The 16,863-nt window shown below is 38.9% G+C and overlaps 1 protein-coding gene across 14 annotated transcripts in view; it reads right to left on the bottom strand.

The window, feature by feature from the left end:
* Nucleotides 1–16,863, bottom strand: part of PKP4 (plakophilin 4) — a 240,442-nt gene that overhangs the window by 95,381 nt on the left and 128,198 nt on the right. For 13 of the 14 annotated variants that reach the window (XM_043576776.1, XM_043576783.1, XM_043576780.1 and 10 more), the window contains exon 3: nt 10,044–10,156. The exons of the other annotated variant lie outside the window; for it this stretch is intronic. In XM_043576776.1, coding sequence (XP_043432711.1) covers nt 10,044–10,156 — 113 coding nt within the window. The remainder of the gene's footprint in view (nt 1–10,043; nt 10,157–16,863) is intronic. 14 annotated transcript variants of the gene reach the window in all.

The following is a 16,863-nucleotide window of genomic DNA, read 5'->3' as shown; positions in this document are numbered from 1 at the left end:
TGACCATTAAGAGAGAGTGACCATTAAAAGACAACATTTAGGGGGCGCCTGGGTGGCGCAGTCAGTTAAGCGTCCGACTTCAGCCAGGTCACGATCTCGCGGTCTGTGAGTTCGAGCCCCGCGTCAGGCTCTGGGCTGATGGCTCGGAGCCTGGAGCCTGTTTCCGATTCTGTGTCTCCCTCTCTCTCTGCCCCTCCCCCGTTCATGCTCTGTCTCTCTCTGTCCCAAAAATAAATAAACGTTGAAAAAAAAAATTAAAAAAAAAAAATAAAAGACAACATTTAGGAGTGGAATTGGGTGAATTATATTCTGGTGAGTATCACAGGATTCCCAAATAGCTTTTCTTACTACACACTTAAAGTAACTCAACACAGACAACTAGCGCAGCAGTATACATGGATTTACCATAAGAGAAAGCAGAGGAGAAAGGACAGAAGGCGAGTTCTCATGAGGGAGTGGGAGGATGGGTGGAGAGGCTAAGGAAAACTTCTGCCACTCCCTGACCCCCAAACTAAGAATGCCTACAGCAATACCCTTGGGATATTCCCCTCTTAACACCCAAGACAATAGTAGCATTATTTACAACAGTCAAAAAGTAGAAACAACCCAGATGTCTATTAACTCGTGAATGAATAAACAAAATGGGGTATATCTATCTCTACAATGGAACATTATTTGGAAATAAAAAGGGGTTGAGTACTATACATGCTTACAACATGGATGAACCTTGAAAACAGCATGCTTGGTGAAAGAAGCCAAGTCACAAAAGGCCGTATATTGCATGATACTGTATATAGGAAATGTCCAGTGGGCAAATCCACAGACACAGAAAATGGAGGAGTAGTTCCCAGGGGCTGTATGGAAGGGAGAATGGGAACGGGGTGCTAATGGGTAGAGGGCTTCTTTTTGGGGTGATGAAAATGTTCTAAAATGGAACAGTGGTAATGGGTGAATAACTGTGAAAACTGTACCCTTGAAAATATTAATTTTAGGCTCTAAAAATATATCTCAATAAAACTATTGCTTAAAAAACTCAGGTTTTGACTGGTGAGAGCTCTGAAGGTCAAAGGGACAGAACTTTATCAGGCATCTTCTTGAAGAGGTGCATTTAACATGTAATAAACTGTCAAGGCACAAACATTCAATCTTTTCAAAGACCCTTCATTTTTTAAAGAATGTATCATTTGAGGAGGTTTAGCTCACAATGACTTGAAAATATTCACTGAAGAAAAGACATGAACCATGAAAAGGCCCTTTTTGCTACTGTCAGACTAAAACATTTTTAGAATTTTTAATAGTATCAATGGAAGCCTGATGGGCACTAACAGATGACCCTATAAAGTGTGGGGAAAAAAATCTGAATGGCTGTGGGGAATCAAATCTTTTCATTAAAAAATAACACAGTTCTTTTCTTAAGTGGCGATAAGAAGACTATTTGTCAAGACTGTATGACCTTTTTGAAACCATAAAGAATTCTATTTTAGCAGGGCTTTAAACTAACTGAAAGGGAGAGATAATCTTGGGAAGAGTGTGAAGTTATTTAATTTCAATATCGCTACCCATTCCCCCCCACCCCCATTCAGTTGGTATGGACAGGATTTTTCCAAGTCTAGAATAACTTCCTGACACCAGCAGTAGCCAGTTAAAGGATAATGTGAAAGGACCAAACGCTTCCAAATAGGGTCATCAAAGTTTAAGACAATGTATAAAAATCAGAATGAAAACTGAAAAACTGTACTTTGATTCCAAAAGTTGCTATTAATGTTTCTTACAATTAAAAGTCCATTTTTTAAGAATCTCTTTTTGACTTCAATGCAAAGGAAAAGTTAGTGTTTCGTCTTGATAAATGGACAAACTATGATGTACAAGATAAAATACATGGAACCAATTTATGTGTCCTAAAGAAACAACCTTTTTCTTTCACTATCTACAACTTGTCTAGAAGTAACTTTGTTTTGGGGAATGAATGGGAAGATCCCAAGTCTGCACTCAGGTATAGTTTTGAAATTCTGTACAACAGAATCTCAGAAATAGCCTGTTGAAGTCGAAGATGATCATATTTTCATTTATTGACTTTTCAATTCCAATTACATTTTCTTCTCCTTGCACAGTTTTGTTACACAACAAGTTGAACCACTTGTGTAATTCCTCTACTTGCATGAAATGTGAAACATGAAATGTGTCTGTACGCTTGAAAGCTGAATCTGCCTTGTAGTATTTGCCCTGACCAAGTCTTCCACCCACACCGTGCCCCTTGTCTCTGTTAGGCTGTAATGATCTCTAACCACTGCTGACTTAGCATCCCTAGGTCACTGGTTCAGCCTCAAGCTATCCGGCAGAGAGGGCCATTAAAAATGAGGCCTGGCATGTCAAAGTGCGACTTTAGAAACAAGACAAAACCAAAAGTTAGTGGAATTACCTCAACCTTAAATTAAAAAGATAAAAAAAATTTTTTTCAAAAGAATGCAATGTAGGAAACATTTAAAAGTGGTTGTTTTTTTTTGGCGTTAGTGGAGATGTTCTATATGGTGATGGTTACAAAACTACAAGCCAAAATGCTAAAAAATCATAAAGTTGCATGTTACAAACGGTGAATTTTACTGTAAGTAAATTATACTTCAATAAACGTAACTTAAAAACAAAGTGGTGGGGCGCCTGGTTGGCTCAGTTGGTTGGCTCAGACTCTTGGTTTCAGCTCAGGTCATGATCTCGCCGTTTTGTGAGTTTGAGCCCCGAGTAGGGCTCTGCACTGCCTGAGCAGAGGGATTCTCTCTCTCCCTCTCTCTCTGCTTCTCCCCCATCTGCACGGTCTCTGTCTCTCTCAAAATAAATAAATAAACTTTAAAAAAGAAAATAAAATGGTTATCTGAATGGCAGAATTATGGATTTTTCTCTTTATAATTTCCTGAATTTTACAAATTGTCTAAAATGAGCATATTTAGTTCCACAGTCAGTAAAAACCAAACCCAAACCCAAACCCAAACCCAAAAGCAGAGTGAGAATAATGCTTTGGCCACCCCTGCTCCTTTCTATCCGTTGGGAGTATAGGTGGGTAGGGGAAATCTAAGGGTGAGGAGCTGGGCCTCTCATTGAGGGCCACTGGGACCTTCTACTGTCACTCCATTCAGTGAAATCTGAGCTAGACTAGAGTTAGAATGAAACCCCACTGATGATGGGGATGCAAGGGGAAAAATAATAAAATTCCATGCTCATCAAAATTTGGATTTGAAGGTTGTTGCTTAGTCCATGGGAGGCAAGAGGTTTAAAGGGCAATTTTCTCTGAGGTACCCGTGCTGAGATTCTCCTACAATGAGCCGTATACACTTCAGCATCCCATGAGGGCCATGCCCCTTTTTAAGGCACTCACACCATGTACCTGCACAGTGACCTTTAACATAGGATATCTCACATCTCAGCACCCATTGTCACCCATGACTGTAAAAGGCGTGGTAGACAGAAAGTGTTCGTGGCATGCTGCCTGCTTGGAGGACCTGAAATTAACCCTTCCATCTATACATGCTAAATTCAGCTTTGAGTCTAACTAGTGTCAGAATTGGCCTCCTAGAGAATTACTTCCAGGTAAGGTGCTATTCTATCCATTTATACTCCCATTTAACAATGGAAGAAAGAGACCTAGCAGTCTGATTTTGTAATTCAGAGAGAGACTACCGAGGACGCTATTTGCCACATCATATAGTGGCCCCTCAATGTTGACTCACAGGAGAAACCACTCAAGTCCCGGCGTCAGGAATGGCAGATTTTCCTGAGAAACCTGGTTTAATTTTATACTAGAGACACTTGAATCATACAATTCATTAGTGTTTCTCTCTTAAGGATGGGTACTAGGTCACTCAGAGCCAGAGTGGTTCCCTACTTTTAGCGAATGCGTGGAATGTTAGCAACATACATTTCTTATACTATTTTAACCTTGATTTCATCTTGTTTTTCTAATCATTATCTTGCATTTGCTCTAATTTCCTCTCTCCATCTTTGGTTTTTGTATTTTTTTTTTTAATTTTTTTTTTCTTAACGTTTTATTTATCTTTGAGACAGGGAGAGACAGAGCATGAACAGGGGAGGGTCAGAGAGAGGGAGACACAGAATCTGAAACAGTCTCCAGGCTCTGAGCTGTCAGCACAGAGCCCAACGCGGGGCTCGAACTCACGGACCGTGAGATCACGACCTGAACCGAAGTCGGCCGCTCAACCGACTGAGCCACCCAGTCGTCCATGGTTTTTGTATTTTTAAAAGATGTTTCAAATGCTTTTGGAATGAGGGAAAATATTAAATACATAGATGACTACAGTGTACTCAAAACAAATGAAAAAAAAGTGAGACCTTCTTTATTATCTGATTCCATAGCCCACTTTAAATGAAGTGAATATTAAATATATAAAGAACTGTACTATACTCAGTATATATGAAAAAAAGTTCTAACTTCCTTATGAAGTATTTCCACAGCCTGCCCTCAGTGAGGTGAAATACTAAATACACAGGTAATGGTAAACGCACAAGTAACTGTAGTGTACTTGGGCACAAAGCAGTGAGGCCGTAACTTCTCTATTAACTAATCTCATAAGTCACTGTAGGCTTTTCAAAGTCACAATGATTACTTTTGGTTTCACATATCATCTTAGGATATAAGCACCATCAATTCCAGATGAAGAATCATTCTATGTTGCTACTGCTTGGGTCATTAGGGCTTTTTGTAGTAAATAAAGCAAATGAGAAATCCTATCAGAAATGGGGTTTTTATTAACCTTGTTTAGAACTAGATTTCCAAAGGGGCCTTAATAGAAAAACTAAGCAATTACTTTAATCATTAAGATTTTAAAATGATTTTTAATGAGTTTTGTTTTTAAGTTCTCAAAAAGGCATATTACAAGTAAACTGCCAATGGCAATTGTTCACTTTTTTAGGACACTTCCTAAATAAAAAGCACAGGCTCAGTTTCTCCACCTATGAAATGAGAATATCTCATGGCATGGGTTAAAAAGTTATCTTTGGTACTGCAAGTGTAAGGAAACCAAACTGCTCATTTGGAGGGCCATTCCTCTGGGAGAGGACTCCATAGTGTACTATTTGGCACAACAGAACAACCATTTATTAAATACGACCTCACGCCACTGCCTCCATCTTATTCACAGGGTGAGGCCAATAATGGCAAATGCTTCGAACAGAAAAAGTAAATAAAAATATGCTTTTCGTTTCCCTCTGAGTTATTAAGATGTCATCTTCGGACCAGGAAACATAAGAAAATCTTACGGTCACCTTACCAACTCTGACACAGGATCTAAATAAAATGATATGGGTGGATCAGTCGGTTGAGCGTCCGACTTCAGCTCAGGTCACGATCTTGCGGTCTGTGAGTTCGAGCCCCGCATCAGGCTCTGGGCTGATGGCTCGGAGCCTGGAGCCTGCTTCCCATTCTGTGTCTCCCTCTCTCTCTGTCCCTCCCCCATTCATGCTCTGTCTGTCTCTGTCTCAAAAATAAATAAACGTTAAAAAAAAAATTAAATAAAATGATATGAAAGACAGATGGTTGTCAAATCCCCCATGTTGCTTACTTGACTTGATTCATGTAAGAATGTCCTGATCTACTTTGTGACCATAAGCAGTGGTCCCACTTTTAATTTCCTTTGAGCAAATCAGAAATGGCTGACAGGAAAGAGCTAATTTCTGTGTTTCTTTAGAATCTTGCTCTGAGATGAACAGCTGGTGGGGACTGGAAGACACAGGGGGATCTCTCAAGTGACCAAAACCTATGCTCTCCTCACTAACATTGTTTTCTAATGGGTTCCTTGCTAGTGTGTAAACCTGGTGGTCACAGAGCAAAGTAATTATGTCAACAGGCTTCTCAAGGTCCACTGAAAAGCACACTGAAAAAGGGCAGAGAGAAACCCAAAGACGCCGACTAGATGACCTCATGATAAAGCATCCTTAACTTGATGAGCTTAAAACACATTGGGCTTCATTAAGTTTCATTATTCATTCAATGAGCATTTGTCTGAGTGCCTGCCCGCTGAGCACCAGGTACTGTGCCAGGGTTGTGGGGACAGGGTGGGCCTTACCACCTCACAGGAAAGCTAACAAAGGCACAGTTAAGAGTTCAGATGAAGAGAGGTGACTTTCCTGGAGAAAGCTGGGAAAGGTTGTAGGGAAGGTTAGCATTACACGGGAGGCATCAGGAATACATGAAAACCCAGCGTGAGATTGGAGTAGGGCAATCAAAATGGATCACTTATGATTCTTAGCAATCTCACTGAGTGCCAAAACCAGGCTTACTCATAACCCTAAAATTCCATAACAGATTCCTGTCCTGTTGTTTGGTCTCTCTTCATTCTGAACTATGTAGGCCCTACATTGCCAGGACACTTACCTCCAAAAACAACTTTCCACAGGTCTCCTTTATAGACCTAATGAAGGTTAAGATTCTCATCACCCTCTTTCCTTGTTCGCCACGATCAAATGCCAGCTTTACCCTCCCAACTTCATAAGCCATCAGGTCTTTTTAGGACACATCCTAGACACAGGAGCCTCTTGGCACTCTAGTATAACCACAGTGTGGAATCCTATATACCTCTGTGCACCTTTTCCCCCTTCCTCTGGTCAAACCAGCTTCCCTTTCTGCAGGATCCATTCACTTACCCCAAAGTCACCGACCGAACCCAGTGACATGCCACACACCACACTAGGCACTGAGATTCAGACACAAAGCACCAAAATCACAGAGAGTAAATATTATAAAATGTATTTTTACTAACAGATTAGCTAACTAATTAGGAATAAGCTAATTCAACTATATAATCTTAAAATTATTTAATACTTTAAAAATTGAAGTGCAGAAAATGATCTAATAGCCATGAACATATCCACCCCCTTATTTAACATATGTTAATATTATGTCATTTTGCTGTAGATGGCAATTTATTTTATTTTTTTAATGTTCATTTATTTTTGAAGGAGAGAGAGACATAGTGAGAGCAGGGGAGGGGCAGAGAGAGAGGGAGACAGAGAAGCTGAAGCAGGCTCCCGGCTCTGAGCTGTCAGCACAGAGCCCGATGAAGGGTTTGAACTCATGAACTGCAAGATCATGACCTGAGCCGAAGGCAGATGCTTAACCGACTGAGCCACCCAGGCACCCCTATAGATGGCAATTTTAAATAACATGTTACAGATTTGGCTAAAGCCTAATTTCTGATAGCTTCTTCCTTCCTTCTTTCTGAGAAATACCACTATCTTAAATTGGTGTCATTCCAAAATACTTTTTATACTTCTACACATGAATACATCCATACACAATATCAAATACTGTTTAAATATTTCATAGTACTGCTGCATATATTTTTTTAAATGTTCATAATGATATACTCTTACATCTATTCTTTTGCAATTTGTGGTTTTCACTCAGGAGTCTGTTTTACAAAGATGTCCATGTTGATACATGTAAACCAATTATTTTATTTTAACTGTTCTGGCTTTTACTCATCCACAGTTTATTTTCCATTTCCATCCTGATGGATAATTATGTTCTTTCTCCTATTTCACTTTTGCAAACAATGCTCTAATGCACATCTTTATACCTGTTGTCCTATGCACACTATCAAACTCTCTCCAATGATAGCATATTCTTGAAGTTGTAAATCGTACTCTTCTGCCAGTTGATTCTCACTCACTGTTGAGGTTTTTTTTGACACAAGTTTTATAATATCTGGCTGTGAGCTCATCTTTAGTGATGTCAATTTCTCGGCTGGGGATTCCTGAACAATGCGAAGAATTACACTTGGACTCCAAACCCACATGCGGTACAAGCTTGGAGTCTGCGCTGGGAAATGGTCATAGGCTTCTTAACGCAGCTATCTTAAGGTCACATGTACCACCTTCAAATTATACCAGGCCTCGTTCTTGGGTCCCTGCATGGGTATTAAATCCAAGACTCTAGTGCTTTTACATGGAAGTGGGGTGGGGTTTGACTGTCTCTAGGTCTCCTGTACAGACAGCTCAACTGCTTCTGGCTCTGGCTTTCAGTTTATTTCTAGGACCTGGGGATTTTCCTTTCTATTTTGCCATTTCCTCTAGGTATTGACTTGCTTATTGATGTATCAAGTATTTCTAGGGGTTTATCAAGAGAAATTCTATGTTAGTTTAATTAGCTACATTGCCAGAATAAAAGCCCTAAATGAATTCATTAAATGTTGAATTAAATTTTGTTAGTATCAAATTATATATTTTAAAATCTGTTGGCCTGTACATTTTGGAAACATACAATACTGTATTACTGAGGTTGTGAATTGCTCTTTTTGGTGCTAAAGATACAGATGGCTTTTTTTTTTTTTTAATTTTTTTTTTCCAACATTTATTTATTTTTGGGACAGAGAGAGACAGAGCATGAACGGGGGAGGGGCAGAGAGAGAGGGAGACACAGAATCGGAAGCAGGCTCCAGGCTCTGAGCCATCAGCCCAGAGCCCGACGCGGGGCTCGAACTCACGGACCGCGAGATCGTGACCTGGCTGAAGTCGGACGCTTAACCGACTGCGCCACCCAGGCGCCCCCAGATGGCTTTTTAAAAATACTGAATAGAGGGGCGCCTGGGTGGCGCAGTCGGTTAAGCGTCCGACTTCAGCCAGGTCACGATCTTGCGGTCTGTGAGTTCGAGCCCCGCGTCGGGCTCTGGGCTGATGGCTCAGAGCCTGGAGCCTGCTTCCGATTCTGTGTCTCCCTCTCTCTCTGCCCCTCCCCCGTTCATGCTCTGTCTCTCTCTGTCCCAAAAATAAATAAAAAACGTTGAAAAAAAAAATTAAAAAAAAAAATAAATAAAAAAAAATACTGAATAGAGTCAAAATTAATTTTTCACAATTTTAGCTTCTTTGAAAAATTATTTCATTGAGTACCACAAAGCCAGAGTTAGAAATATTTGATTTACATTTTTATACCTTGCTTATAATTTCCCTTCCTATAAAAATAACTGTCTGGATAACTAACATATGAACATGTAATTTTATATTTGTATTTTAAAATTTTTATTAATCTTATTTGTATGCTTTATGTCTTACTAAACATACCAATATACACAAACGTTAAGGGTCAGAGATGAAAAAATTCACAAGCACACAATTTATCAGCCTAATATTCTTTAAATCCATAGCAACAATTAGCCTGAAAGGAGAAACAACAGGCAGTACTCTTTCACCAAGAAGGATTTCTTGGCCATGAGTAATAGAAGATACTGAAAAGTAGAACAATGATGATGTTAGAAATAACTTAAGAGACAAGTTACTGTGGGTACATTCCTATGCAAGAGTAAACAAACCAAGCTTAAAAATGTAAGTAACAGAAGTTATTTTATGGTAGGCTGTACTAGAATATGTAATTAACAAGAAGGAAATCCACAAATAGGATAAGTAGTGATTTCACCACTTCATTCTTACAGCAATAATTTTTTATAGTAATGATGTTTTTACATAGCTTAAGAGGCTATTTAAACAGAAAACAGTAATTCTGATTAAACATGCTTTTTTTCCAGCAATATACTGGTTTTGAATTTATTATGTGAATACACTAAATTATTTCATATGGTAATTATTTTTTATAGCAGTTTTACAGAGTTGTAGAAAACCTCAAGGTCAACTGGAGACATTTTTAAAAGCTACTTAAATGTTATCCTTTAGAAATATTTCTTATTTGAAAAAAATCAATGCCAGGCTTTCAAAGCCAATTAGCTTTACCAAGTAATTAGTAATTAACTGTGCAAACATGCATTAACTGTATCTACATATGAGAACTCAAATTTCTAAAGGCAGCATACTAGCTTTTGCTATAGAAACTTACCAATGCCACATAAAACACTTCAAGCACAGGACTGAAGGATAATCAATATTGCAAGAGGCTTCTCAAATTAGAATAAATTGACATTTTTGGTGTCAAATTCAGAAAGGCAAGTTAACAGTGACAACACTAACAGAATCATTTGCTGCATCCAGGACAACTTAATAAGGCATGTAACTTGAAGGCATGTAAAAAGATAGAGCCATCAGCCCTGTACCTGGTGCTGGCGATACTCGGGGATTCTGCTCCAAGCCTACATCTTTCTAGCTGACTGGCAACGATCTGCCTTTCCACTTCCAGTTCTCGGGTGAGTCGTTGAAACTGAAGCTCCTGTGATTCAAGGAAATAAAAGGTATATAAGGTGCCAAGACAGATATGTGAATTAATGTGTGTCACAGGAAACATAGGAACATATCCATAACAGAGCACTGTATACAGTGTGGCTTTGTGAAATTAAGAGTTTTGGATGGGAATTGTGGGCCTAGATAACATACTGATTTGTACCTGTTTCAAATTTAAAGGCACTAGAATGTTAGCCTTTGTTAGGAATGGGAAACATGTGGATATTTATCTGCTTTTTTGTTCTTTTTGTTGTTGTTAACAGTTTTAAAGGTTTATTTTGAGAGACAGCAATGGGGGAGGGGCAGAGAGACACAACCCCAAGCAGGCTCAGTGCTGCTGTTAGCACAGAGCCCGACTCAGAACTTGAAATCACGAACCGTGAGATCATGACCTGAGCAGATATCCAGAGTCGGACACTTACCGACCATAGCCACCCAGACACCCCTGGTTTGTGTGTTCTTCTAATTGAGGTTTGCAAACAGTATTTCTGTTACAGTACTATATTAAATGTAAGGTCTGCAGAGTCCTTACTTGATGTGTCTACATCAGGTGCCCACCTACCAACGTAAGCTCTTCAGCCTCAAGAGCAATTTTTATATCCTTCATTCTATATTGAAAAAATGTAAATTCCCATATGAGAATCACTTTTTCATGTTTGATACAGAGCCTTTTAATTGTTAGGGAAAAAAATCATTCCAATCCCACAGAAAAAAATCTTGCTATATTTATCTGCAATATAAGCAAGGAAAATTTTCTATTGTTACAAATGAATTCATGTGTCACTGTGTGAAGGGCAGAAAATAATGAAGCCTGAACCATAATACGGAATTTAAAACTGTATTTAGAAGTTTGGAAAGACTGTCTACAGATATTATATTATTCATTCTATGCTGCATTGTGAAGGCAAGGAAGTTCTATCATAGAAGATGCTTTAATTTCATTTGTGCTTATCTCACTGTTACCTTGACAAGATTTTAATAAACAGGAAGCATGCCATGCTATAAAACATCTATAGATCAAATCAAGTATACTCCAAAGGCTTTAAGCCACAAATAACATCTCCAATAACACCTCAAGCTTCCCTGTGCCATATTATCTCCTTATAAGTCTACTCAAAGCAAATGCTGAACTCAAAATAGTTTAATTGGGCAATGACTGCTAGTTCAAAATACCAGGTATACGAAGCCTAAGCCTAGAAACTAATCAGAAATAAAGCCACCTTAAATATTTATGAAAATATGTACATATCTGTTTGCCATGCAAAAATTTAAAACAATTTAACTGAAAATGTGTTAGCGCCCTGTGGATTCAGGCAATCATGCTATTACTTGACAGCCCTGGCTTTGTAAATTCTACAAACTACTCTTACAGCAATTTTTTAAAATACAGTCCCTGAACTCTTTACTGCTTTGTGATATGGAGAATACTTTTCTAATGAGCCTAGTTGGTGTGGGTATATAAGGCAGGGCCTGAATGAATAATAATAGTTGGCTCAATAATGCTATAGAACATGATCAAAGTGGGAAGATGCCTATCTCTACTCAACATTTCCTAGGCCTCTGTCAGCTTAGCAACAAAAGACCTGACAGATAATAACAACATTCAGTATCAAGCTAAGATAACTGATTTTAAGGACAAATAGTATTATACTTATCTCACACTTGGTTTTTCTTTGCCCTTAAATAACAGCACATTTCTTGTGACACACTTGCATTCTTTCAACTATTTTACTCAGTTGTTTATTATACCTCTTATCCCAGAAGATTGGTTGCTTGTATCAAGCTGGGCCAGAAAGGACCATCTGTGAATCCAAAAAATATTCCCAGAGCCATCACATTCACTTTGTGTTCTGAGTTCAGTGGCTACTAGGGATGGAGGGCTGTAGTGTTTTCTTCATTTTGGGATGGCCAAAAGTTACCAGGGTAGAATTGAAGTATGTTTCACATTACAACATTAAAAAAATCTTTATCCATACAAGAAAATTCCAATTCAGTGGATTTTTATCATGTTTGAGGTTGCCTATGACCTTTTGAGCATTCTTTCAAGGAAATGGTTGGGATATTTCCCACTTCAAGGCAGAGAGTTGGAAGTTACTGTCCCATCATTCCTTCCCTCAGAAGCAGAGAGGGTGACTTTGGCTCTGCCAAGAAGATGTTACACTGTGACTCAGATGATGAAACTAAGACTTTTACTTATTTTTTAAAAATTTTTATTTATTTTTGACAGAGAAAGAGAGGGAGAGGGAGAGGGAGAGGAGAAGAATCCCAAGCAGGCTCTATGCTGTCAGCATGGAGCTTGATGCAGGGCTCGATCTCACGAACCATGAGATCATGATCTGAGCCAAAATCAAGAGTGGACACTCAACCGAGCCACCCAAGCGCCCCTGAAACTAAGACTTTGACATCAGAAAACAACAAAGCTTATTTTCTCTCTCTTTCACTTTCTTGCTGCAACCTCTGCGACAGGTGTCAAGGTCAAGCTCCCAATACAGAAATGACCTCCCCCAAAACTGCTATGTTTATGCCAGGTGGCAGTGTCAGTGGTTTTTTTTGTTTTTGTTTTTGTTTTTTAACCAATTTGTGGTACAGATCAAGACACTGTTTCTGGAAGTTAAATCTCAAGGCTTGTTCTCCAGGCCTTGCAACAAATATGGGAATTCACAAATACACGCTTAATTTAAATGCCTTTTTCTGCATAATCAGCCATGTCAGTCTGTTTTTTTTGAACTAGAAATCTTGACTGAAGCACCTACAGAAACCATTTACAGTAGTCGAGTTGCTAGCTAAACCTATGTACCCATGAAGTAGCTACATTTTTCATTTAAAAGTTGGGTAATTCCTTCAACCTTCATACAGACTGAGTAATGTCCACATTATATCCCTAGTGGCCATGGACCTATAATATTGAACATCACCAGCTGCCTTTATCAAAACCATTCTGCCCAGTATTTGCTCACGCTTCTCATTAGGAGGATGTCATTAAAGCCCTGAAAACAGATTATCAGGAAGCTATAAAACATGAAATTTGTAGAGGTTACCTAATACCTGTGAATATTTACAAGCAAAAATATATGCCTTGTTGCAAAAGTACTCATATTACCCCTACAGAATATAAATCGAACACCCATAAGGGACTGCCACCAAGATGGGTGAGCAGGATATAAATATTTGACAGTTCTGTCTCTACCAGCTTCTTAGACTGCCTGATGAGGAAGTTATTATTACAGTCATATAAAAATACACTTGATCATTTCTAAAATAACACTCATTAATATGATTACACAGAGATTTGATTTTAATTTGATTACACAAATTAAAAAATTTGTATTTTATACTCTAAAATGACATTGTGGAGGGTAACACTTAAATCAGTATCCAAAACTGGGCATCTGAATTATAAGGGGACCCTATATTTAGTCTCCTTTGAGAAGACAAGGAAAGCAATGTTAAAAGCATTTGCCAATGATTTAGCATATGACAGTTTCCTCTTAAATTCTGGCAAACAAGACCATAAACAAACCCAGAAAGTCAAGGCTTCTAATATGCTATAAAATGGAGTCTACGTGTGTTTGAAACCTTTTCTTTATGTTTACCTCTCTCTCTCAGGTAAATACACCAATAAATATTCTCTGAGAGTGAGCCAAGGGAATAGAAGAAAAACTTCATTTTCATGCTTTATATGGTGGACAGAGCTGGGCAGGAAGCCTGAGGAAGGACTTGTTTTTGTCAGCCACTTCAGGGGTGCCTCAGTGGCAGAGAACGGTCCTTGCCCAAGGGTACGCCCTTCTGGGCGGTTGCAGCCAACCACTGAGAGTATAAAGGTGGAGCCCAGATTTGCTTCAGGGCTCCCCAGGGGCTGGGCCAGCCTGCTGAGTATTTGAACTTCCCCTCTGCCCCCAAGTGTTGATCTGTAATAGATACTCCGCGCCCCAAACTCCATCTCCGTGAGAACCCGACCTGAGACAGTATTGTTTTTTGGCCTCCTTTTATATAAAGATAGAAATTTTCTCTCACTCTTAATTTTTAAATTCTGTGAGACACTTTGTACAGAAAAAGTATAAACAATAACACAGTGAAATCTGGAGAACCCGACACAGCTGTAGCAAATCTTAATGTTTTACTACATTTCCTTCAGGTTTTTTGATAAATAAAATATTACAGATACATTGAAATCCTGGTTTCTTTCTCATGGATCCTATTTCTCTCCCTCCTTTCCTCCCTCTTCAGAAGAAACCATTCACCTGAATTTGGTGTTTAATAGTCACGTGACCAATTTATATTCCAGTCAGCAGTGTATGAGTTTCTACACATTCTCTCTCCTGGGCATCAGTTTGCATTTGGGGGCTTAAATCCCCCCTCCCTTTTTGATAATCTGATAAATATGGGCAGCTACTTTGCATGTGTTTTATTTTGTATTTCCCCGATAACCAACATCTTTTCATATGTTTATTGGCCATTCAGATTTGGAAAACCATAGGTATCATGAATTCTCGGGGGAGAATTTTCCCTACTTCCAATATCCACGCTCGTCCTCTTGTGTGGGACAGGTGTCTTATTACCCGCCTACTAAGGTAGTTTGGTCAAGTTTTGGCTTTGGGCAAGGGACTTCCCATTTGACTCCCCACCTTAAGGATCCCTCAGTTGACAAGTAGCTTGTAGCTGTCAAGTGGCATGCTGAAGATCATCTAGGTTTGGCGAAAGCCAGTTTTACTTACTACTTACTTAGCTTAAGATTCCCACTTTCATTTTAGTTTTGGTTTCTGTGGATTCTTTACTTCCCTTCCAGCTTAGTCCTGCTTTTACAAAAAACAATGTAAATATTTTACTCAGCTTATTTAGTTTCCGACAGGGAAAAGACTGGTTACGGTATGTCAGGAATGAAGAGTCTTAACAGATTTTTCATGTTTTCTCTTAATTTCTCTCAGTTATATTCAGGGGAAATTTCTTAGTATTACTTTCAATTCGCTATTTCTCTATGTGCCCTGTTAAGGGTTTATCTCATCTATTTTAATGACAATATTTTCCATTGCTGAAACTTCTACTTGGTTCTTTATCACACTCACCTGTTCCTGCTGCTCACTGAGCGTGAAATCTTTCTCTCTTTTTAGGTTTACCTTTCTTTACCTAAACTCCCAGGCACCTCGGTCCTAAATTGGTGATTCGGTGTTCCTTTCAAACGGAAACACTACAGATCCTGCACATGTAGTCACGAGGCTATTGTCTACTTCCTCTGGTTTCCAGAAGCCCCAGGAAGCCTTCTACTATCATCTCCTTTAATAAGCAGGAAGAGCTCCACCTTAGCTTCAAGGACTCTGGTGTTGGCAATGAAAACAGGGCATACTTTATTTTCCTGTGGCCTTTTTAAAATCCTCACTGATGGCCCGTGGTGACAGATCTCCTGACCCTTTCTAACTGTGCCCTATGGAAGCCTTACTCCAGTTTGCAAATTCTCTCCTTATAAACTCTTCATTATTTACTCAGAATATTCTCCGTCTCTGGGTTACTAAGAAGACTCTACAGACTGTATGTGAAATGTAGTTCTTTCCTGAAAATAGTGCTTTTGCTGACCTCTCTCTCTGGCAAACACTATACATTCTTCACAGTCCATACCTGAAGTACCCAAAAGTCTTGGCTCCTCACTACCTCTACTTACTAGCGTAAAGTTGTTTATAATATTCCTCGTGGTCCTCATGCTGGTAGGATCAGTAATTACATTCCCTCTTACATTCCTGATATTAGTACATTTTTTCCCCCCTTAATTGATAAAAACCATGATTCCTCCAAATATGTACAAAAGCTCATTGTGCTTTCAGGCTCATGCAATCCAACTAGAGTTGCCCACTTCCATCACTACTATCTATATTTACTTCTAGTTATTCTATCTGATTTACTGCTTCAGGGGTACCTACAGTAGTTATTACTGCCGTGATAATGACAAGAAAGAGCAGTGGGCATCACAGCAGGCCATTAGCCATGATGCCCTCAAATTCCTGTCCCCACACTCAACTAATCTTCAATCTCTTCCAGGCTGAGTGGAGGGAGTGGCCCCTTCCTGACTATCCCTAGCCTCTCCACGCCCTCTGGCCTCCTCTGGGATTTGCTTCTTTTTCCTGACTCTAAAGAGTTTCCTCTCAGTTTAATGTTCAAATCTTTCTCATTAGAAAGCACCTACTTGGTCTCAGGACTCCTTAATCTTTGTCTCCTTCCCTTTGACCTATACTACCTTTTTGGTAAATATTTTTCTTTAAGTTGACTTGTTTTTTAAAACACAGTATCTCAGACATTAAAATAATTAAAATCCTGGTTTCTAATGCTTTTTACAATTCTAATATAAACTCAAGTACATAGTAATTTTTAAAGATGTTCATCTGTGTACTAAAAATCATTTCACATCAGCAGAGCACGTGGAACACACCAGGAGTCAACATGTCTTTCCATGCCTATAAATCTCAGCAGGAAAGTACTGAGTACTGGTTATGCTGAGGAAAAAAAAAAAAAACAACTGATACATGGTTATTATGTGATGCAATCAGTGGTTAAGCAAGAAAGCATTTTTATTTCAATCATTTTGCTTAAAAACCTTCCCCCAAAATGTACATTTCTGTCTTAGCGTCCTGAAAGAGTTTTATATCACTAAGAGACCAATTATCACCAAATAATACTATGTTAAAATTTTAAAGTACAGAAATTTGTGCT

The sequence above is a fragment of the Prionailurus bengalensis genome, chromosome C1 (assembly GCF_016509475.1).
Source record: "Prionailurus bengalensis isolate Pbe53 chromosome C1, Fcat_Pben_1.1_paternal_pri, whole genome shotgun sequence".
NCBI lineage: Eukaryota > Metazoa > Chordata > Mammalia > Carnivora > Felidae > Prionailurus > Prionailurus bengalensis.
This window is presented reverse-complemented; position numbering and strand designations above follow the sequence as displayed.